This window comes from Entelurus aequoreus, linkage group LG08 (assembly GCF_033978785.1).
Source record: "Entelurus aequoreus isolate RoL-2023_Sb linkage group LG08, RoL_Eaeq_v1.1, whole genome shotgun sequence".
NCBI lineage: Eukaryota > Metazoa > Chordata > Actinopteri > Syngnathiformes > Syngnathidae > Entelurus > Entelurus aequoreus.
Genome location: NC_084738.1, coordinates 35,212,332 through 35,236,998, shown reverse-complemented (window position 1 = coordinate 35,236,998; position 24,667 = coordinate 35,212,332). Strand labels below are relative to the sequence as shown.

Below are 24,667 nucleotides of genomic sequence, written 5' to 3'. Positions count from 1 at the left end.
TCTAGTGAAACCCCTTGGGTAAACTAACCATGAATACTTCCCAAAAAAGAAAAAAGGAAAAAGAGTTAGATTTTCTCATAGACTTATTACTTTTCCTGTAAAATAAAAAGGATGAAAACTTTTAACAGGTTATAAGCTCTATTACAATTGTGCGGCTCTTTACTACTTTTCTTTAGTAGATTAAGATTAAAGTACCAATGATTGTCACACACACACACTAGATGTGGTGAAATTTGTCTTCTGCATTTGTCCCATCCCCTTGGGGAGCAGTGGGCAGCAGCGGCGCCACGCCCGGGAATCATTTTGGTGATTTAACCCCCAACTCCAACCCTATGTTGCTGAGTGCCAAGCAGGGAGGTTATGGGTCCCATTTTTATAGTCTTTGGTATGAGGCGGCATAATGTCATGACAGTCGACCGGCTTGAACCAGGTGGCCAAAAAGGGGTCGACATTTCTTCCTTTTTCTGAGCATTTTTCGATGTCTAATTTCATCTTGATTTCACTTTCCTTTTTTTTTTTCTTTTTTTTTACGCACTTACACCAAAGGAGTCCACTTTAAGCATGGGAAACATAAGAAAGGGAAAACATTCACTGAAAAGAACTGGTGGACGAGCGACTACTGTCTTTTTTTAACCTAACTATTTCTTGTTTACTTTTTGTAGAGTATTAGTATTTTATAAGAATTCTGTATTGATCACATAAAAACATACAGTGCTGTACATTTTATACTATTTGAGTTAGACTTAAAGCTATTTTCGATTTCAACATCAGCACATTTTCCACACACACACACACAGTTTTTTTAGACAGTATCACACTTGTTTGCTACATTTATTTAATGATCCTTTTTCATTGAAAACAAAATACAGAAGAAGTTTCTAATCTGTTAATATACAGTACCATTTAGATACAGTAATAACCTTCCCAACTTATTTACAAAACGTTGACAGGACTCCTTCTCTGCTTCTATTGGGGTCTATTCACCATGTTTGACCATCAGGGAATAGAATGGCGTGTCAGCCTCTCAGTTGGAGTCCTCATGGTCTTGAAACTCAGAGCTGCTGGTTCAATGTGTCCTCACAGTCGTCCTCGATGTCCAGCTCCAGGTCTGTGTCTTCTGAAAGATTCGATTCCGGCTCTGTGAGGGACTGTTGTTGCGACATTGATCGCACACTGTGAACCATGCCGGATGACGCAGTCTGTCTCTGCTCCGGGCCCTGGACCCCGCACGGGTCAGACGTCCCTTCTCCTTTTGCACTGCACATATCCTCCTCCCTTTTTGCTCCTTGGGGATTTTCCTGACCGATTGAACATCAAATGAGAATCTTCCATACAATAACATTTATAATGTGAGAATATGAAGTGAAGAGCACCGACCTGTTTCAGTCTTCGCCATTTTGCACGACGGTTTTGAAACCAGGTTTTGACCTGAAAAACAAAGTGATCAAAATGTATGTATAGCAATATATATGTTTTTGGGTACATTATCAGAATTATAACTGAACTATTGTATTGGGTTGTTCTGGCAATGTTATACATGTTGATGTTCAGAAGTCCTGTGTTCAAGAATGAATCATGGTGTGAGTGTGATTGGTGGATGACAAGGAAGTGTGGTTGTCAGCAGCAGATGGCTATGTCTCAGTGCCTTCACACTGAGGCTGTGATTCAATTCTATGCTTCCATACTTCCACTTAAGCGTGTATACCATGTACACCAGGTTTCCCACGTTTTGCAGGGTATAGCGCTGTTCCAAATCGATTATTGTAGTTGCACACTTGCAATGTTTATACGCCTTCTAGTCTTCTTCTCTCCTTTGTAGTTGTAAATTGTAACCACTCGAGCTGGTTTCTCCTCTTCTGCCATACATAACCAAGATGGCGATGGTTGAAGTTGGCTTGGATCCATCACTTGCTATTTTAGGAATGCCAAGCGCACTCAATTCTGACATATTTCTCAGTAGAAAGCACTCACGCACTCAAAATTGTGTGGTCTGCGCTGGGCGCACCTCCAGTAGCGCGCCAGGCGCGTGCCAGTCCGGCTACAGCAAGCAGCTGCAATCAATCATCTGCAATCAACGCACTTGTCGTTGATGAGAAGCCCTGCCTTCATAAGCCAGCACAACCTGCTATCCTGCGCCAGAACGTAGCGACCTGTCATGTACAGTAAGCCGAATCGATCTAGCTCTATGCTCTCTCTGTGTTTTCTCCCCCGCCGTGTCCACTTGTCTCGTTTTTTCCTTGTCGTCAACCAGCAGCAATTACTCCATTCCCGCGTCACGAGCTGTGTGTCTCGTCTCCCCGTATTCCCTCTGGTTCTCTGGCTGCTTCTTGGATCTTGAACTCCCGCCTAGACACAGACCTTCGACGCCTCTCTATTTCCCCCGACTTCCTGCCTGTTCTCTGGACCTCCAAGCCTGTCTTGCCCCTTTTGGACTTCCGCCTCTCGCTCAACACTCCCGATACGTTTCCACTCAAGTCAATGTGTGCATTGCGTGTCTACTGCGTCCCGGCTCCAACGCTATCCAAAACAAATACGCACGGCTTCCAGTTCTACAAACCCCGTTTCCGTTGAGTTGGGAAATTGTGTTAGATGTAGATATAAACGGAATACAATGATTTGCAAATCCTTTTCAACCCATATTCAATTAAATGCACTACAAAGACAAGATATTTGATGTTCAAACTCATAAATTTTATTTTTTTTTTCCAAATAATAATTAACTTAGAATTTCATGGCTGCAACACGCGCCAAAGTAGTTGGGAAAGGGCATGTTCACCACTGTGTGACATGGCCTTTCCTTTTAACAACACTCAGTAAACGTTTGGGAACTGAGGAGACCAATTTTTGAAGCTTTTCAGGTGGAATTATTTCCCATTCTTGCTTGATGTACAGCTTAAGTTGTTCAACAGTCCGGGGTCTCCAATGTGGTATTTTACGCTTCATAATGCTCCACACATTTTCAATGGGAGACAGGTCTGGACTACAGGCAGGCCAGTCTAGTATCCGCACTCTTTTACTGTGAAGCCACGTTGATGTACCACGTGGCTTGGCATTGTCTTGCTGAAATAAGCAGGGGCGTCCATGGTAACGTTGCTTGGATGGCAACATATGTTGCTCCAAAACCTGTATGTACCTTTCAGCATTAATGGCGCCTTCACAGATGTGTAAGTTACCCATGTCTTGGGCACTAATACACCCCCATACCATCACAGATGCTGGCTTTTCAACTTTGCGCCTATAACAATCCGGATGGTTCTTTTCCTCTCTGGTCCGGAGGACACGACGTCCACATTTTCCAAAAACAATTTGAAATGTGGACTCGTCAGACCACAGAACACTTTTCCACTTTGTATCAGTCCATCTTAGATGAGTTCAGGCCCAGCGAAGCCGACGGCGTTTCTGGGTGTTGTTGATAAACAGTTTTCGCCTTGCATAGGAGAGTTTTAACTTGCACTTACAGGGGACGGCGTGGCAAAGTTGGTAGAGCGGCCGTGCCAGCAATCGGAGGGTTGCTGGTTACTGGGGTTCAATCCCCACCTTCTACCATCCTAGTCACGTCCGTTGTGTCCTTGGGCAAGACACTTCACCCTTGCTCCTGATGGGTGCTGGTTAGCGCCTTGCATGGCAGCTCCCGCCATCAGTGTGTGTGTGTGAATGGGTGAATGTGGAAATACTGTCAAAGCGCTTTGAGTACCTTGAAGGTAGAAAAGTGCTATACAAGTATAACCCATTTATCATTTATTTATATAGCGACCAACTGTAGTTACTGACAGTGGGTTTCTGAAGTGTTCCTGAGCCCATGTGGTGATATCCTTTACACACTGATGTCGCTTGTTGATGCAATACAGCCTGAGGGATCGAAGGTCACGGGCTTAGCTGCTTACGTGCAGTGATTTCTCCAGATTCTCTGAACCCTTTGATGATATTACGGACCGTAAATGGTGAAATCCCTAAATTCTTTGCAATAGCTGGTTGAGAAAGGTTTTTCTTAAACTGTTCAACAATTTGCTCACGCATTTGTTGACAAAGTGGTGACCCTCGCCCCATCCTTGTTTGTGAATGACTGAGCATTTCATGGAATCTACTTTTATACCCAATCATGGCACCCACCTGTTCCCAATTTGCCTGTTCACCTGTGGGATGTTCCAAATAAGTGTTTGATGAGCATTCCTCAACTTTATCAGTATTTATTGCCACCTTTCCCAACTTTTTTGTCACGTGTTGCTGGCATCAAATTCTAAAGTTAATGATTATTTGCAAAAAAACATTTTTTTTATCAGTTTGAACATCAAATATGTTGTCTTTGTAGCATATTCAACTGAATATGGGTTGAAAATTATTTGCAAATCATTGTATTACGTTTATATTTACATCTAACACAATTTCCCAACTCATATGAAAACGGGGTTTGTAATAATAATGTACATTTACTTTAGAAAGGGGATTTGAACTGTATTTTTTTTCAGCTGCTTTTCCGTCACCACCATCATACCATCACACCATCACACCGTCATTGGTTTTTCTGTATTTTCATGGATGAATGTCCGCCGTCTGGATATTATTTTAAAATCCTTGGCGAGCGTTAGACTCATTCTGCCTCAGTACGGAGAAGACTAGCTCGAATCGCTCGGCCAAGTTGTCGAGACGCTCTATCGTGTTTTTGATGATTTATTTCTTTAATTCAATGAATATCATCCACTTCTTCTTCTAAGCACTGTCATTCACTCACATTCATTCTTCCCATGGTGGAAAAACAATAAGTTATGTCCATCTCTTGCTACAAGTTATTGCCAGTGTAACGGCCTGTGTGGCTGGACCATGTGTACGTTGGTAAACCTCACTTCCTGGCAACATCAAAAAGTGCTGGCTATTGAGCTTTTAGCTCGGTAGCCAGCACGCTCGTTTCTCATGCGGACGAAGCAGATCCAAGGCCCGGGTGGAACAGAAACAAAGCAGGGACTGAACCACGTGGGTTACACTAGTAAAATGGCATACTCATATTGCGGGAATGCTTGTAACTAAAATATTTGCTTGCAATGTAACGCGTTACAATTAGCAGAGAGACAGCTCTTATTCCAAAACACTCTTAAGTTGAGGTAGCACCGTGTTTTTACCGAATGTCGGCACAAAGCCAGCAATTTCACACAAATAAGGATAGTGCAGGGCAGGGAGTACTACACATAAACAAATTAAATATGGTTGAGTTTTAGAATGAAACTTTCAGTGTTTCAATAAAAGGTTATTTGCCCACGTTTAACAACAAAAATCGCGAAAATATTTTTTTTAAAAACATGCAAGTCCACCCTTCTTCTCCTCCAGTTGTGTCTTCTGTCTGTTTGTTTGTTTGTTGAATTTAGGCCAAAAAGCCTTGCAGAATCAGTAGCCTAATGTAGTCCACACGCCCCAAATCAGGGGTCGGAACCTTTTTGGCTGAGAGATATTTTAAGCCAAATATTTTAAAATGTATTTCCGTGAGAGCCATATAATATTTTTTAACACTGAATACAACTAAATGCGTGCATTTTTAAGTAAGACCAACATTTTAGAGTATAATAAGTCTCTTATTCTTTTTAATAACATATATTCTGAAGCTAACAAATAATATATAAAATACTTCTTACCATTAATGCGACTTCTTGAACAGGTGCGGTAGAAAACGGATGGATGGATTAAAATGCATGAGAATGTTTTATATTTTGAACGTTATTTTTAACACTGTGATTGCCAGCGGAATTATTCATTACTTATCGTGTTAAGCAATGTCAGCTAAGATTTATCTGAGAGCCAGATGCAGTCTTTAAAAGAGCCATAGGTTCCCTACTCTTGTCCCAAATGGTGTGCGTGCAGCAATAGACCCTAACCACCCTCAATCATCACCCTCTTGGCAATGCGGCGGAAGTGGAGGGATTCACTCAAGTGGTTGCAATTCGCAATTAAAAAGGAGAGAAGAAGAGTAAGTACTGCGATCATCATTTTTGGACAGTAACCAATTCAATTGCACCGTTAGGAAAGTGCACATGGTATTCATAGTGAAGTGTACTGATAAAAGTTTAAGATTATATTAATATTTTATTGTTACATTTAGTGTGCCGTGGCTTTACAATCAATCACTTTGTGTTACTGCATTGTTTTTTGCCGGTTCTCACCTGTCGCTCGCTAAGCTGTAGCATCTTGGCCAGTCTTTTCCTCTCTGGCGGTGAAAGGTACTTCTGGGTCTCAAACTTTTTCTCCAGTTCAATAGTTTGGTCGTTGGAGAACCGAACCTGGCCACCTTTTCGCTTGTGCAAAGGCCGCTGGATGAAAGGCGTCCACAACAGTGGTTTCCCTTTTAGACAAAAGCACATGCAGTTGTATCTTTAAGACAAATATTGAATACAAATATACAATCAGCATGTTACATAGTACATTATTGTATACTGTGAACATACCGACCAATTATTGAAAATACAGAATTAATTGTCTGCTTGAATCAAAATGCTGCATATATTGTATAAAAACAAATGCTAATGTGCTTTCATGTTTTACCTTTTTAGGCATATTTTTTATGAATCTCCACAAAGCCATTGGGCTTTTTTACTTACATCAATATTGTTATAATGTTCAAGGTTAAGTATTACTTTCTGTCCTTTAAAATCAATCAATCAATCAATCAGCTTTATTTGTCCATTCTTACATGTACAAGACACATAAGAACTGAAATTACATTTTCGGCACAATCCCGCTAAGAGCAGACATACGTTACAGGGAGACAAGACGGGACCGCCAACGGATCAGCCTCACTTAGGCGCTCCTTAAAAAGGTGGGAAAAAGGTGACATTGGGGAAGGGGGGAAGTAAAAAAAATATCAGTCTGAGGCTGGACCCTCAGGAATGGTCCAGACTGAGTCCGAGGAAAAAAACCTCACATAGCATGGCACACATAAACATGGTACATGTAATCACAACAACTCGCAACAGAGTCATCCAACAGGGCTTTGGAGGCCGGCAGCTGCTGTTGAGCGCTGCTCAGCCCCCACAACCCCGGAGGAATTAAGCAGTGGTGAAGGCGTTGATTTGGGGAGGGGTGTGTGTGCGTGCATGTATGCCCAATTAACTTGGGTGAGATGTTGGAATTGTCTTTATGGGCCGAGGCCGGCCCCAAGAGTTCAAGAGTTCAAGAGTCCGACCCAGGTGCTTTTGAAAAAAAGGGAAAGGTCAAAAGCGTCCATCTTTGAGGAGTCCTCAGGGGAGTGTTTTCAAACAGCCTGTTCCTCAAGGCCATTCGAGGGAGTCAAATCGTAGATTAAGATGTTGTTTTTTCTTCGAGCAGTCAAAACAATGACATTCCTGCTCTGTATGCTGGCTCTGACAATTCCAATTTATTCTTTCTATAACTTCATCAAGATGGAATCTACCTTGCGATTCAAATCAGCAATCGCTCCAGTCTGTGATCCCACAGCACGACCCAATCCTTCCATTGCGTTGAACAGCCTGTTGGCCCCTTGAGTGGCTGCCATCGTCTTCCGAATTTGACGATACACCAGAGCAATGCCCAGCCCAATCAGCAAATGCCCTGCGATCACAGCTCCAAATAGGTAGATGTCTTCCACGTCCTCGATGGAAAGGACTGAGAGGCACATGATTCTCCAAGTATTCCAGGAATCTCTCACGTACCCCGCAGCAATGGTTCCATCAGGGCAGCCAGGCTCCCCCGAACCTCTTTTCCTTGTCGAAAAGACTGTGTCAATTGCGTCGAGAGTCCAGTTGATCAAATTCATTTTGATGTTTAGATTTGAGGACAGCTCAAGAAAAGAGGCTTCAAAATAGTTCAGACAAGACAAAAACAAAGAGAGCAAGCAGGGAAGGAGGGAGCGGAGAAAAATGCGACCGCCCTCACCAGAGGCAAGACAGAATGTAAATAAACAAATTATGTAAGTCAACATGAATATAAAATGTTAATTTGAATTAGATTAAGAAATAACAAATTCTAATGGTCCAATTATTATCATCAAACGAACAACAATGACCATGTGACTTCTCTCCGCCAATCAGCATTACAAGAGGAAGTCATGTCGTAAAGAACATTGCTCCACGTTAGCTGAAACATGGACACGATGGATTTAATGAATTTGATTAAGAATCTACATATTCAAATTATACGATTAAACGTGTCACCTTTCAGAGGACATAGGACCTTATTTGGTCATTCGAACGCGGGAGGCAGTGATTTCTCCAAGCCAATTAGGGAAACAAAGTTCCTAATCACGATGTCGCTAGTGTGTGTCAGACTGAGAGGAGACTCGAGCAACAACGACTCACATCCTGTGCCCTTCAAAATAAATTTCAGTAATGTGACGAAAATAAAGGAAATACCAAAATAAAACCATTCATGTTCAATAAAATCTTAAATAAATATAAAGAGAAACGAAACCAAGTTGCAGATTATGGATTTTAGGGAAATTAATACATCTCATATGTTACACTAGCTCAGGGGTGGCAAACGTACGGCCCGAGGGCCAAATTATGCCCGCGAACAGGTTTTATCCGGCCCGCGGAATGAGTTTGCTAATTTTTGAATGAAAGAAACAGCTGTTCTAAATGTGTCCACTGGGTGTCACAATATCAATTCTTTGTATCTTTGTAGATGATGCTACGTATGTACAAAATAAACCACATGATGTTAGTACATCAGTCGAGGAATATGATCAAACTACATAAATAACATACAATAATTTGATTTTTATATAATTTTTTTATCTTGAATGATTGAAAATTAGCATCAATGAGTTGATTGATGAACATTATCACATAATTTTTCAGAAAATATAAATAACGACAAATAAAGTATATATACTATTAACCACAACAGGTACTTGTAAAAAAACAAAAAAACAACGTTATGATTTGCACAATTTCAGAATGTGCTTGTTCTTTTTTTAAACAAAGAAAACAATCTGAGGTTGTCTTTATTTTTAAGTTATCGGGCCGTGATTTTACCGGTACAGCCCAGTTGGGAGGCGATTTTTCTCCATGTGGCCCCCGATTTAAAATGATGTTGACACCCCTGCACTAGCTCCAAGATAGCTAAATTCAGTGTAGCCTGTTAAAAACAAACCCGCTGTCTAATTGTAAATGAATACTCTGAAAACAATATTAAAACATGTAAATTAAATTAACTATCAAATAAATAGTATTTTCAATAATCAGGGATGTCGAAGCCGAGGAGTAAGTGGGCACCAGGGTTTTTGTGAAATTTGAAGATATATATTTTTTTACATGTCCGAAATGTAGATCCATCCATCCATCCATCCATTACCTACCGTGTGTCCCTTTCGGGGTAGAAATGTAGATATAAGATAAATATAACTGTGAACCTCAAGACTAACTTCACCACCTATCAAATATGCAAACTAGTTTGTTCCATCTGGACAATGGGAAACCAAGCATGGAACGCTTCACTCAAAACGGACATCATGACGTCACCAAAGCTCACCTTGAAGTATATTCACGCGCAGCACCATCATTTTGGAACAAGCATGAAGTGATAGAATTTTTTTTTTACAATATAACAAATCTATCTGTGGCAGCATAGGATAAAGTACATAACCCATAACCGTGGTGCATTCAAAGACCCTCAATTAAAGTTAGAAACAGAGACCTCAATGGGGAGAAGTGGTGCACTAATAATAATATAACAATGGTTTATTGTTTTTTATTTGTACTATTCACAGATGATAATCTCTGTTTTGCACTCTGAAGTAAAGTAAACCTGAAATATTATAATCATATTTAAGGGAACAACAACATATTATAGGAGTATGTAAATTCATATTATGACCACTTTATATAGAATTTTTGTGGCACTTTTTTTTTTTTAAATAAATAAATAAATCACTTTTTTATAAACAAAACCAGATTATTTATGTTCTAGATGTGTTAATCACTTTAAAAAGTCAAAAACCAATTTAAGGTTTTACATGTGTTTTAAAAATCTGTTTTCAACAAAATCCTGTCAACAATTAGTTTTTTTTAGTGCATGTAAACATACTAAGTGTGTGCGTGTGCGTGTGCGTGTGCGTGTGCGTGTGCGTGTGCGTGTGCGGTGATGTTGGGCGACCATGCGGGGGCCTTCAGGACTTTGGGTATGAGGGCCCAGAATGTGTTGCTAATAATAACCCACGGAGTTTAGAGGATGGTGAAACTATCATTACTAACTGGCTCCATTGTGATGCAACTATAGGGAGTCTTGTAATTGCGTCATGTTTAACATTAGAATTGCATTTTAATGTATAAATAAAAAGCAAAAATACCGTGTTTGCGTGAATGCAAAGAACGTAGCAAGTATACTATATTGGGTTAATCCGAGTAATTAAAATGAGATTTGCGTTTAATATATGTAAATGTTTCTATGTGCATTTCTTTTTTTGTCTTAACGTGGTCCTCCATTCCAATCAAGGCTGCCAACAAACAATAGACACTTTCGGCCACAAGTGGACCTTCAATTGTGTAAATAAGAAGAGGACGTGCGTGTGTGTCGGCGCGCCTTCGCCCATAATCACACCACGCAGCAGGAAGCACATGATGCGGATATTTGGCCATAGTTGAAGTCTCTGTCACGACCCTCAACTCTTGCTATTGTTTGTTCCTCACCATTAACCCGACAGGAAACCAGACTTGAAACCAGTGAAAACACTTCAAATGCAAGTACTCCGTCCAGGATGTCATTATAGGTCTAAAAGAAAAAATATATATTTTTTTTTTTAAAAAGTGGCTAAATAAGGGAAAGCTTCAAACAGTTTTGTGAAATTATTGTATGAAATTATTATTATTATTATTATTATTATTATTATTATTATTATTATTATTATTATTATTATCATTATTATTATTATTATTATTATTATTATTATCATTATTATTATTATTATTATTATTATTATTATTATTATTATTATACAAACCATTACGCTTTGGCTTCTATATTAAATACGATTGAACGAAATAAGCGGTAGAAAATGGATGGATGGATGGATGGATGAATAATTTTGAAAGTGAAAAAGGTAATGATCAAAATATTAAACGGGCCCACATTAGAACTATTAATTACATAACATTGCATTAGATTAAATAAAACTAGTTTATGTATATATATATATATATATATATATATATATATATATATATATATATATATATATATATATATATATATATATATATATATATATAATGTAGATAATTAATTAAAAACGATATAAACGTTTTTATTTAATCTAATGCAATGTTATGTAATTATATGTATGTATGTTATGTAATTATAGGCCCCTTTACTGAATATTGTTTTTTTTTGTTTGTTTATTAGCTCATTCACTTAAAAAATAAAAAAATAAAAAAAATAAAAAATCATCCATTGAATTAACATTTGTATATGTAGCTGTACTAAACGTGTTATATTTCCGACTCCATCAGGAGGTAAATTATTCACTGCAGGGGTTTGTCTGTTATCAACATATAGCTCAATAAGTTACGGGGGGTGATGAATATTTCAAGAAATGTCAGAAAGTAGATAATAAGGGACAGATGATTACGAGAAATTTCGGGGGTGATCCAGATTACATTCAGGATTTTTTTAAGGGATTTTTATTCTACTATTGTATACAATATCTCATATTTATCTCAAGTTACGCTTTTTTGCTGCAGCCTTATGATGGATATTGTAGTATATGCCAAACGTCTTGAACTCAAGGCCTGGGGGGCAAGACCTGGCCTGCCACATCAGTTTGTGGCCCGCGAAAACCTGGAACAAATGTGTCAATAAAATATTTTATTTTATTTACTTTTTTAACATTTTTTTTACTAAATTAATTCGTACTTTCCATTTTGACAAAAAAATGCATATCTTTTAAACGTTAGTATTATCTTTTAATGCCAAATATTATATTATAATATACTGTGTAAAAATATATATTATTGTAAAGATAAAAAATAAACAGTTAAATATCTGCTAGTCACCTTTACTTGTTTTTTCAAAGCAAGTTAATACTTAATTTGTACATTTAAAAAAATCAAAATCAAATAATCATCGGAAATTGTGTAATAATATCACGAAGTGATTATACATTCATATTAATGCTGTCAAAGTATGTATATATTTTGTAATCAGATGCTTCACACTTGAATTTCGATTAATCAGGATTAATCACATCTTATTATTACCCGGTTGCAGAATTGTAATCAATTAAAGAAGTCATTAATGCAATGTGGCCCTCAATGACAACGAGGTTGATCCCGGACACATGAAAAACATTTTTTTTTACACTATTACACAATAACAATAATATCCATCCATACATTTGACTAGTGCCACGGGTAAGCTATAGAGCCAGGGGACACCAGCAATAATAATTAAACTGTTTATTTTAAAACATATAGCAGAACATAATATGTTAATATTCCATCCATCCATTTCCTACCGCTTGTCCCTTTTACTCGTTTTATTGTAGTCATGATTTGTATGTATTTGAGTTTATAATATATTTGTATAAAACATTTCACGTATTATTTTATTATTGATACAGCTGGGATAGGCTCCAGCACCCCACTCCCGCAACCCCGAAAGGGACAAGCGGTAGAAAATGGATGGGATGGATGGATATTAATAATTAATATTTTTTTATGACCACGCATGTATACGAAATAATGTGTGGGGTTTTTAGACACATTTTTGCAAAACCAATTAAAAGTGATGCCTTATCGCTGCAGCCTTGATGGGCTTCCATGTTTGTAATCTAGAAAAGTCAGCCACATCCTCGCCGGGCCGCGCACAGGAAGTCCAACAATATGCGAAAAACGGATCCCGGGCTATCAGAGGCCGAGTGTTTCCTGAATGTGTCTGTATTGAGGATGTCGATAAAATAATCAGCAGCGTGCAGCAAGCTCCTAAGGAAGCGGCCGGTCGGAGTGAGACAGGAAAACATTCAACAGCTTCTGAGGCCAGATTTACTCCTCGCAGCTTCCGTAGGGTAACGGACAAAAAAAAACCGTGCAGTTCATTCAGCGCCAACAATTTTGTGGAATAGCCTTCATTTCTAAAAACAAGAACAGACTGTCGAGTTTCAGATGAAAGTTCTCTTTTTCTGGCCATTTTGAGCGTTTAATTGACCCCACAAATGTGATGCTCCAGAAACTCAATCTGCTCAGAGGAAGGTCAGTTTTGTAGCTTCTGTAACGAGCTAAACTGTTTTCAGATGTGTGAACATGATTGCACAAGGGTTTTCTAATCATCAATTAGCCTTCTGAGCCAATGAGCAAACACATTGTACCATTAGAACACTGGAGTGATAGTTTCTGGAAATGGGCCTCTATACACCTATGTAGATATTGCACCAAAAACCAGACATTTGCAGCTAGAATAGTCATTTACCACATTAGCAAGGTATAGAGTGTATTTCTTTAAGTTAAGACTAGTTTAAAGTTATCTTCATTGAAAAGTACAGTGCTTTTCCTTCAAAAATAAGGACATTTCAATGTGACCCCAAACTTTTGAACGGTAGTGTATATATATATATATATATATATATACACACCACACACACACGCACACAGTTCAAACCCCGGCCGAGTCATACCAAAGACTATAAAAATGGGACCCATTACCTCCCTGCTTGGCACTCAGCATCAAGGGTTGGAATGGGGAGGTTAAATCACCAAAAATGATTCCCGGGCGCGGCCACCGATGCTGCTCACTGCTCCCCTCACCTCCCAGGGGGTGATCAATGGTGATGGGTCAAATGCAGAGAATAATTTCGCCACACCTAGTGTGTGTGTGACAATCATGGGTACTTTAACTTTAACTTTTTAACACACACACACACACACACACACACACACACACACACACACACACACACACACACACAACACACACACACACACACACACACACATCCTCTTGTATTTGTAGCCTTCTTGAGACCTCCGAAAAATGCCTACCTCTTTAGGAGCACCCTTTCTAGATATATAAAGATTTGTATTTACAACATTAATAATATATACATACTATGCAAATATAGAAAAGGTAAGCTTTTAGTGAATTTTTTTCTTTGGGGGGGGGGATTTTTTTAGTTTCTAATTGGTTTTTGATTTTCATTATTTACTTCAAGTTATTACAGTATGTCTCTATATACCATCCATCCATCCATTTTCTTTTCTACCGCTTGTCCCTTTCGGGGTCGCGGGGGGTGCTGGAGCCTATCTCAGCTGCATTTGGCCGGAAGGCGGGGTAAACCCTATACATATTTATTTAATTTTTTCTATTAATTTTGGCCAAAGGGGGCGCATTTCAATTTTTTACACACACTTTTTTATTTCATATGTTGACCAGAGGGGGAGCACTTTAAAAACCGACATAGTCAATTTGAAAAATCCTTCCTTTTTGGGACCTCCCTAATTTTGATGGATTTCACCACCAGGGGTGCAAATGAGACATTCTCTGTCAAATGCAATGGTTTTCCGTATTGGGACCATGATTTCGGTCCTATCTTGTTCACCGGTCCTCATATGGAAGCTACTTTTCCTTGATGATATCTCAAGAAGGGTAGAAATACAAGAACCCACACACACACACACACACACACACACACACGGTCCTCTGATGTTTCCAGAACAATAGAAACCAGGAAGACGAGTCAAGGTTACCACATAACATCCCTACACAAAAACACATCATCAGCACAAAGGCGGCCTGATAACTCTCATATTCGTCACTATAATGATTGTAACGCATGGGCTCAGATTCACACACCTTGAAATGCTCCAATGCACATATGCAAAACTGGACTCAACAAAAGCCACAAAAACTATATATTTAGCCTTCTTGTGGCCGTCTCTGTTAGGGTGGGGTTATTGCATCAAATTCCGTCCCAATTTTGAAAAATCCTATGGAAGATGTGTTCATATTCCAATTGAGTACAAGCAAACATGAATGTGTCCATGCAGATTTTAGTGACACCATCTATATTAAGTCCATTCATGTCCCCAAAATATACAATCGAACTTCTGACTGATTGTAACTATAGTGTGTGCAAGTGCACTATTCTTCGCATTTAGCCATAACAGCACTCTCCATGTACTTGAGAAGTTATGACTATTGTATTGGTCAGACATAGGTTAAAATAAGAACACAATTAAACAAAAACAAAAAATCTTCAAAATTGCTTTGTCTCCACATGACAAATACAAATCATGCACAACAGTACAGGGGTTCTTCACTTTTTTGACCTTGGTACCCAACTTTTTCACTATGGTCCAGGGCCCACTCAAAAATGTGAGATTTAGTAATCTTGCTCTTGATCTTAATCATATTCAATAATGATATCTAACCTAATTCCAGTTTAACAGGCTAAACCTTGTCAAATAATATGAAAGCATGTGTTAACCACAAATATTATTATCAAGGCTTAGGTCAGGCTGATTACAAAAATAAATAATAATCAAATATACTGCAAAAGAAGGGATTTAAAAAAACTGAAGACAAATAAATGTACATACAAGTATGCAGTGCTAAAATAAATACATTCTAACTAAATCAATAACAAATAAAATATATGTTTCTTAACCAAACAGTCAATAACAATAAAATGTAAATGAAAACACAGCTACACCACTTTAGGCATATTTTTTGCGCTTAAGAAACCTATTTGTTACTTTAGCTCCAGACTTCTTCTGTTTGTTTGATTGTTTGATAGTGTCATTACTACCGCACGTGTTGGAAAAGTTTATTACAACTCAGTAGCTGAGAAACAGATATCTTTGGCGGCCCTCTAGCAATAACAATATGTTAATTAACTATTAGAAAGACTGCCCTCGACTTTGTGCATATTGAAATGATTTCTGCAATATACTGTATATGAAACCACATGCATTTTCTGCATGTTATATTTACTATCTCGATAAACATCATGCATGTCATTAGATTTCAGGAGTTTAATTTAGACTAAGAAAAGGCTCAGGAAATGTTTGCAGTTAATTTTCCGATTAGAGTGCAAGCCAGTACTATTTTTTTATGGAACAATGTATAATATAATTGTAATGATAGTATAATATTAAGCCTTTTTGTCAAATTTTACGACATACTAAATTGTAAGTACACTGTAAAAAAAAAAAAAGACTATGATTTCACAGCATTTAACAATATTTTTAACAAATGACAAGAAATGACCCTTAAACTTCATAGGAACTAACTGTAATATCACAGCACTGTAACCATTATCGTCTGTAATATCACAACACATTACTGTAAGTTCAGACGGATTTTTCTCCTCAGGGGTCCCGTAGACTGTGTTGCACACTCCTGTACAGTAGGTGGTGCTATGTTATTAAAAGCAGTGAGCAAATAATTATACAATTAAAGTGTAACTGTTTATAGCGATGAGGTGGCCACTTGTCAGGGTGTACCCTGCCATCCTTCCGCCCGAGTCCAGTAGGGATAGGCTCCAGCCCCATCCCCCCTCACCCTTGTCCCGCAACCCCGAGAGGGACATGCGGTAAAAAAATGGATAGATGGATAGTTGTAATTTTATTATGCTTAACTAATAAATTACAACTGAGTTACAGCATTTAATTGTAATGTAGTTCACAATTTTTAATGGAACTCTTGGAATAAATTAAATTTTCAGAGATACTGAGAGGCACCATGTAACAATTATTTTTACTTTATTTATTGACTTTCAGCACCCCGAGAGGGACAAGCGGTAGTAAATGGATGGATGGATAGTGTGTAATTTTATTGTGCTTAAATTACAACTAAGTTACATTTAATTGTAACATAGTTCACACTTTTTAATGGAACTCTTGGAATAAATAAACTTTCCAAAGATACTTAGAGACACCATGTTACAATCATTTTATTTATTGACTTTGAGCACCCCGAGAGGGACAAGCGGTAGAAAATGAATAGATGGATAGTTGTCATTTTATTGTGCCTAACTAATAAGTTACAACTGAGTTACAGCATTTAATTGTAACGTGGTTCACACTTTTTAATGGAAATCTTGGAATAAATAAACTTTCCAAAGATACTTGGAGACACCATGTTACAATTATTTTTATTTTATTTATTGATTTTAAGCACCCCGAGAGGGACACAAGGTAGAAAATGGATAGATGGATAGTTTGTAATTTTATTGTGCTTAACTAATAAATTACAACTAAGTTACAACATTTAATTGTAACATAGTTCACACTTTTTAATGGAACTCTTGGAATAAATAAACTTTCCAAAGATACTTAGAGACACTATTTTACAATTATTTTAATTTTATTTATTGACTTTAAACACCCCGAGAGGGACAATCGGTAGAAAATGAATAGATGGATAGTTGTCATTTTATTGTGCCTAACTAATAAGTTACAACTGAGTTACAGCATTTAATTGTAACATAGTTCACACTTTTTAATTGAACTCTTGGAATAAATAAACTTTCCAAAGATACTTACAGACACTATTTTACAATTATTTTAATTTTATTTATTGACTTTAAACACCCCGAGAGGGACAAGCGGTAGAAAATGAATAGATGGATAGTTGTCATTTTATTGTGCCTAACTAATAAATTACAACTGAGTTACAGCATTTAATTGTAACGTAGTTCACACTTTTTAATGGAACTCTTCGAATAAATTAACTTTTCAAAGATACTGATCGGCACCATGTTACAATTATTTTTTATTGTATTTATTGACTTTAAGCACCCCCTGCAACCCCATAAGGGACAAGCGGTAGAAAAAATGGATGGATGGACTTTAAGAGAACTTTTTTTGTCAGAAAAAAGTGATCATATTATTACATACTGTACAGAGTATTCAATATTTTTAACTAATTAAAATCCAATTGAAATTAAAAAATATTAAAATGCAAAAATAAAAATGTGAACAAATTAAACGTATTATTATTATTTATTTTTATTTGACCAACTCACCGAGTGCGTCGTGCCTTAGCAACGCCTGGGCGTACTCCCCCACGACGCGGTGGTGCTGCTGGGGGTGGAAGGGGTACATGGACCCGGCGAAGGCCCCGGCAGAGGACACGTAGGAGGCCGTCAAGGCGGCCGCAGCCTGCTGGGTCAGCGCCGGGTGGATCGGCGTGGGTTCGTACAGAGGCGTCCGGTACGGGGAGATGAAAGTTGTGAAGGAAGAGTTGGGCGAGGGAAGGAGCGGAGTGTTGGAGGAGCATGACGAAGATGAAGAAGTGTTCTTCCCTAGAATGTCCTCGATGTAGAAGGGAGTCGGGTGGGCTTGCTGGAGGGGAGTCGGCGCGTAAAGAGGGGCGCTCATGGTGGCGGCGTTCCCTCAATCTTGGCAAAGTCTCACGTTCTCCAGCATTAAAAAATAAATAAATGAATAAATAAACACACGACGTGTATAAATCTATCAGTCTAGTACAGGACGTAGTTTGGGGGAGTTCCTGGACGACTTGATCCAACTGTTGGGACTTCTTGCTATCTGTGCTGCAGACGCAGGAGGGAGGAGATAAATGGAGGGGCCACTTCCGGCAGGTGACTGTGAACGTTTCTGATTGGCTAAGGCAGTGTTTTTCAACCTTTTTTGAGCCAAGGCACATTTTTTTTATTGAAAAAAATCCTGAGGCACACCACCAGCAGAAATCATTAAAAAACGAAACTCAGTATTGATTTTATTGACAATAAAAAGTGGTTGGATATGAATTTAAACCACAACCAAGCATGCATCACTATAGCTTTTGTCTCAAAGTAGATGTACTGTCACTACCTGTCACATCACGCCGTGACTTATTTAGAGGGTTTTGGTGTTTTCTGTGTGTAGTGTTTTAGTCAATCAATCAATCAATCAATGTTTATTTATATAGCCCTGAAACACAAGTGTCTCAAAGGGCTGCACAAACCACAACGACATCCTCTGTTCAGAGCCCACATAAGGGCAAGGAAAAACTCACAACCCAGTGGGACGTCGATGTAAATGACTATGAGAAACCTTGGAGAGGACCCCCCCCCCCCCCCCTACCCCCTCTAGGGGAGACCGGATGCAATGGACGTCGAGTGGGTCTAGCATAATATTGTGAAAGTCCAGTCCATAGTGGATCTAACATATAAGTGAGAGTCCAGTCCATAGTGAAGTGAAGTGAAGTGAATTATATTTATATAGCGCTTTTTCTCTAGTGACTCAAAGCGCTTTACATAGGGAAACCCAATATCTAAGTTACATTTAAACCAGTGTGGGTGGCACTAGGAGCAGGTGGGTAAAGTGTCTTGCCCAAGGACACAACGGCAGTGACTAGGATGGCGGAAGCGGGGATCGAACTTGCAACCCTCGAGTTGCTGGCACCGCCACTCTACCAACCGAGCTATACCGCCCCAAGTGGGCCCAGCAAGGCACCATCCCAAGCGGAGACGGGTCAGCAGAGCAGAGATGTCCCCAACCGATGCACAGGCGAGCGGTCCACCCCGGGGCCCGACTCTGGACAGCCAGCACTTCATCCATGGCCACCGGACCTGTGCCCCCCCTCCACAAGGGAGAGGGGGGCAGAGGAGAAAAGAAAAGAAACGGCAGATCAACTGGTCTAAAAAGGGGGTCTATTTAAAGGCTAAAGTATACAAATGAGTTTTAAGATGGGACTTAAATGCTTCTACTGAGGTAGCATCTCAGTAGAAGTCCTTGTCTTGCGCTCCAATTTTGGTGTTTTTTTCCTGTTTTGTTGGTATTTTCCTGTTGCAGTTTCATGTTTTCCTTGAGTGCTATTCTCCACACCTCCAAACATACTGAAATTCCACAACATAGTGAATTTGCAAACAGCTAAAATTATACACAAAGCAAACAATAACCTGCTTACCAAGACCTTCAGAAGGCCTTTGACACCGTTAACCACGCTATACTGTTGGATAAGCTCAGAGCAATCGGATTTAACAAAAACTCATGGAGCTGGATGCAATCTTACTTGGAGGGGAGGGAGCAGGTGGTAGAGGTGAACGGCACCGTGTCCCCCCCCCCCCCCCTCTCGGTGAGCTGTGGAATCCCCCAAGGCAGTATATTGGGACCTTTACTGTTCATAATATACATAAACGACATGTCATCGGCATGCGACTGTGAATTGTTTTTGTTTGCGGATGACTCTGCCTTGCTGGTATCCGGCAAGGACAAGTCACAGGTGGAGAAAATCCTCAGTGCTGAGCTCTGTAGAACTTGCACCTGGCTCGCTGACAACAAGCTATCCATACACTTGGGTAAAACAGAATCCATCCTGTTTGGGTCCCACATCAACCTCAAGAAAGTCAATGACTTCACCATAAAAGTGGGTGACATTGTTATCACCAGGAAAGATGAGGTCACCTACCTAGGTTCCATTCTAGAGGCTAACCTTTCCTGTGATAAAATGGCAACCAAGGTAATCAAAAAGGTTAACCAACGAACGAGATTTCTCTACAGAATCTCCTCTCTGGTCAACAAAAGCACCTTGAGGATTCTGGCGGGAACTCTCGTTCAACCCTTTTTCGATTACGCATGCACCTCCTGGTACCCTAGCACCTCCAAAACCCTCAAATCTAAACTCCAAACATCTCAGAACAAGCTAGTCAGGTTACTGCTAGACCTCCACCCCAGATCCCACCTCACTCCTGCCCACTTCTCTAAAGTGGGCTGGCTCAAGGTGGAGGACAGAGTTAAACAACTAGCACTGAGCCTAGTCTATAAAATCCGCTACACCTCCCTGATACCGAAGTACATGCCAAACTACTTCCTTAACGTAAATGACCGCCATAACCACAACACCAGGGGGAGCTCCACTAACCACGTTAAACCCAAATTCCGAACTAACAAAGGTCTTAACTCATTCTCTTTCTTTGCCACATCAATGTGGAATGCGCTCCCAACAGGTATAAAAGAAAGGGCATCTCTATCCTCCTTCAAAACCGCAATAAAAGTTCACCTCCAGGCAGCTACAACCCTAAACTAACACCCTCCCCGGATTGCTAACAATCAAATGTAAACAATCAAATGCAGATACTTTTTCTTATGCCTTCTGATCTCTCTCTCTCTCTCTCTCTCTCTCTCTCTCTCTCTCTCTCTCTCTCTCTCTCTCTCTCTCTCTCTCTCTCTCTCTCTCTCTCTATGTCCACTACTTGATGTCCATATCCTACCACCCCCCCCCCTCCACACCCCTGATTGTAAATAATGTAAATAATTCATTGTGATTATCTTGTGTGATGACTGTATTATGATGATAGTATATATGATAGTATATATCTGTATCATGAATCAATTTAAGTGGACCCCGACTTAAACAAGTTGAAAAACGTATTCGGGTGTTACCATTTAGTGGTCAATTGTACGGAATATGTACTTCACTGTGCAACCTACTAATAAAAGTCTCAATCAATCAATCAAAAAAAGAATATACAACAATTCTTCTTCTAAAAAAAAAAAAGGAGAAATATGATCTTAGAGAAAAATGTAATTTAAAACATTTGTATGCACGTACAACACTTAAGACCTTCAGTATGTCAGTATGTGGAATTAAATTATGGAATGGATTAAGCAAAGCAATCACACAATGTACTAATATGATCCACTTCAAGAAACTCTTCAAACTTAAAGTGTTTACAAAGTACAAATAAGAAGAACCATGATAAACATTCTGAATTTATTCCATCCATTCATTCATTTTCAAAATAATCTTACTCATCTCACCATATGAAATGTAACTTACTTCACCGAATATTATTTATTTATTTTTATTGTGATTACTTATGGAGTATATTGTGACTAAATTGAAGTGAACAAAAGTTTTAGCAACTGCTATGTAAAGGAAAAGGCGTAGGATTAAATAAGCTCTGCTTCGTCCTACTCCTTTTCGAACATGTTGAAAAGAGAAACTGGTAATTGTGATGTATCATATTGTATGCTTGAATGTTCGAAATAAACTCAAACTCAAACTCACCTGCTTTGTTTTCGCAATCCAGACTATTTAAGTTATGCGGACGCTTTCCTTCTATGTGGGGACATTGTTGATTCTCATGTCATGTACGGATGTACTTTGTTGACGCCGTCTCTGCTCCACACACTGTAAGTCTTTGCTGTCGTCCAGCATTTTGTTTTTTGTTTACTTTGCAGCCAGTTCAGTTTTAGTTTCGTTTTGCATAGCCATGCATTAGCTTCAATGCCTTTTTCTTAGCGGCACTCGCCTTTTGTTTATTTTTGGTTTAAGCATAAGATACCTTAGTACCTGCACGCTGCTTCCCGCTATTGTCTGCATATTGTGATCACGACACGACGTGTTTACGACATCTACAAAGCAATTAGCTACCTGCTGCCACCTACTGATATGGAAGAGTATAACATGGTTACTCTGCCGAGCTCTAGACAGTACAGACACTCAACAATGGCACATTATTTAGGGATTATAATTACTTGTCATGTGCAAAAAATATTTTTAACCCAATTAGGTGAAATTACATAATCTCCCACGGCACACCAAACTGTATTTCCCGGCACACTGGTGTGCCTCAGCCCATTGGTTGAAAAACACTGGGCTAAGGCAGCAATGCACACAACGAATCCAAATATCCTAACGAATCCTAACATGATGTCTTTCTTGATGTATATTTCCACAAATGGTTGTTGTATTGCTGTAATACCTTGTTGATATTTCCATGCATGTACAAAGTCAGGGCATGATGACAAATGCCACACACACACATCTGCAAGTCCTTCATTCATTCAACTCATTATTTTTCCCTTCTCTCTTTAGTTGTCTATACTTTTGCATTCTTGTCTGTTTCATGAAATATTTTTATTATATTGATATTATCTTGATTTTGTATGTACTTTATGTCATATTTTATTCATTATGGTACTTTTTCGTCACTTAGAATAGTGTATTTGGTACACTAATGCAGTGTTTTTCAATCTTTTCTGAGCAAAGGCACATTTTTTTCATTGAAAAGATCCCCAGGCCCATAACCAGTAGAAATCATCGAAAAATGAAACTCAGTAGCCGAGATTGACAATTAAAAAGTCGTTCTTGCAATTGTTGGATATGAATTTAAACCATAACCAACCATGTGTCACTATAGCTCTTGTCTCAAAGTAGGTGTACTGTCATGACCTCTCACATCACACCATGACTTATTTCAAGTTTTTTGGTGTTTTCCTGTGTGTAGTGTTTTAGTTCTTGTCTTGCACTCCTATTATGGTGGCTTTTCCTGTTTTCTTGGTATTTTCCTGCAGCAGTTTCATGTCTTCCTTGAACATTCCCCGCACCTGCTCTGTTTTCGCAATCAAGACGATTTAAGTTGTGCGGACGCTATCCTTCTTTGTGTGAACATTGTTGATTGTCATGTCATGTACAGATGTACTTTGTGGACACCGTCTCTGCTCCACATGCTGCAAGTCTTTGCTGTCCTCCAGCATTCAGTTTTTGTTTACTTTGCAGTCAGTTCAGTTTTACTTTCGTTTTGCATAGCCATCTCTAAGCTTCAATGCCTTTTCTTGGTGGCACTCGCCTTTTGTTTATTTTTGGTTTAAGCGTTAGATACCTTTTTACCTACACGCCGCCTCCCGCATATTGTGATCACGACAAACCATGTTCCCGACATCTACAAAGCATTTAGCTACCTGCTGCCACCTACTGATATGGTTACTCTGCCGAGCTGTAGACAGCACAGACACTCAACAACGAGACATTATTTGCGGATTATAATTACTGGTTTGCAAAAAAAAAAAGTAACCCAATTAGGTGAAATTACATAATCTCCCACGGCACACCAGACTGTATTTCACGTTGAAAAACACTGCACTAATGTGTATATTGTATGCCATTGGTTCTTTGTTTTATTTTTGCAAGAAATATATATCTATTTTTGTATTGCTCTTTTATATCTTTGGTATGAACATTATTATGTAAACTCCAAGTTATTGCTTTTTTTGTTTTTTTGTTGTTGCTATTTTTGTATTACAAAATGTTATTATTGATCATGTTGTACTGCATTGTAATCTTTTGTTTTGTGATTGTGTGATATTTTTTGCTTGGACCCCAGCAGGGGTGCCGAAAAGGAGGGGGTAAAGGAGACAGATTCTAGGGGCCCATGATGGAGGGGGGCCCTCTGATGATGAATTTATAATACAGGGGGCCCTGTAAAGATTCTTTTCATGGGGCCCAAAATCCCTAGCGGCACCCCTGGACCCCAGGAAGAATAGTCTCCACTGCGGTGTAGACTAATGAGGATCCTTAATAAACTAAACTACACTAAATAATGAAAAATGAGACTTTGTAAGATAGAACTATCCATCCATCCATTTTCTACCGCTTGTCCCTTTTGGGGTAGCGGGGGTGCTAGAGCCTATCTCAGCTGCATTCGGGCGGAAGGCGGGGTATTCATCGTAATTGTTGTGGGGGCCACATTTCCAGAAGGTGATTTCTCCCATCACTGTTAGTCTTATTGTGTATGTTACAGAGAACCAGCAGTGTCCTCTACAGTAGACATTTGATTTTGGTTTATCTATTAGTGCCAGACTTACAGGAACTGTTGCGGCCACATTTCCTGGTGGTCGCTGAGAGGCAGGGGTTGGGTTCCGAGTATAGAACCACACACTCACTCTGGAGTACATCTGAAGTGTATTTAAAAGTTTACAGAAAAATATGGCATGAATGATACAACATT

General features: G+C 39.0%; 1 protein-coding gene across 1 annotated transcript; it reads right to left on the bottom strand.

The window, feature by feature from the left end:
- Positions 1 to 794: 794 nt before the first annotated feature.
- Positions 795 to 18,469, bottom strand: hhex (hematopoietically expressed homeobox). Its single transcript, XM_062054986.1, has 4 exons — positions 17,957 to 18,469; positions 6,147 to 6,325; positions 1,378 to 1,428; positions 795 to 1,298 (listed from the first exon to the last, which is right to left on the bottom strand). Exons 1-4 carry the CDS (start codon positions 18,309 to 18,311, stop codon positions 1,053 to 1,055), a joined length of 831 nt encoding a protein of 276 aa, XP_061910970.1. The 5' UTR covers positions 18,312 to 18,469; the 3' UTR covers positions 795 to 1,052.
- Positions 18,470 to 24,667: the final 6,198 nt, after the last annotated feature.

Bases quoted from the DNA above. Each gene is read 5' to 3' on its own strand.
- hhex (XM_062054986.1), bottom strand. From the start codon at position 18,311: ATGAGCGCCCCTCTTTACGCGCCGACTCCCCTCCAGCAAGCCCACCCG. The intron at 6,326-17,956 runs GTGAGTTGGTCA...TTTGTCTAAAAG, and splicing joins GCTAAGGCACGACGCACTCG to GGAAACCACTGTTGTGGACG. The intron at 1,299-1,377 runs GTCGGTGCTCTT...TCAATCGGTCAG, and splicing joins AATGGCGAAGACTGAAACAG to GAAAATCCCCAAGGAGCAAA.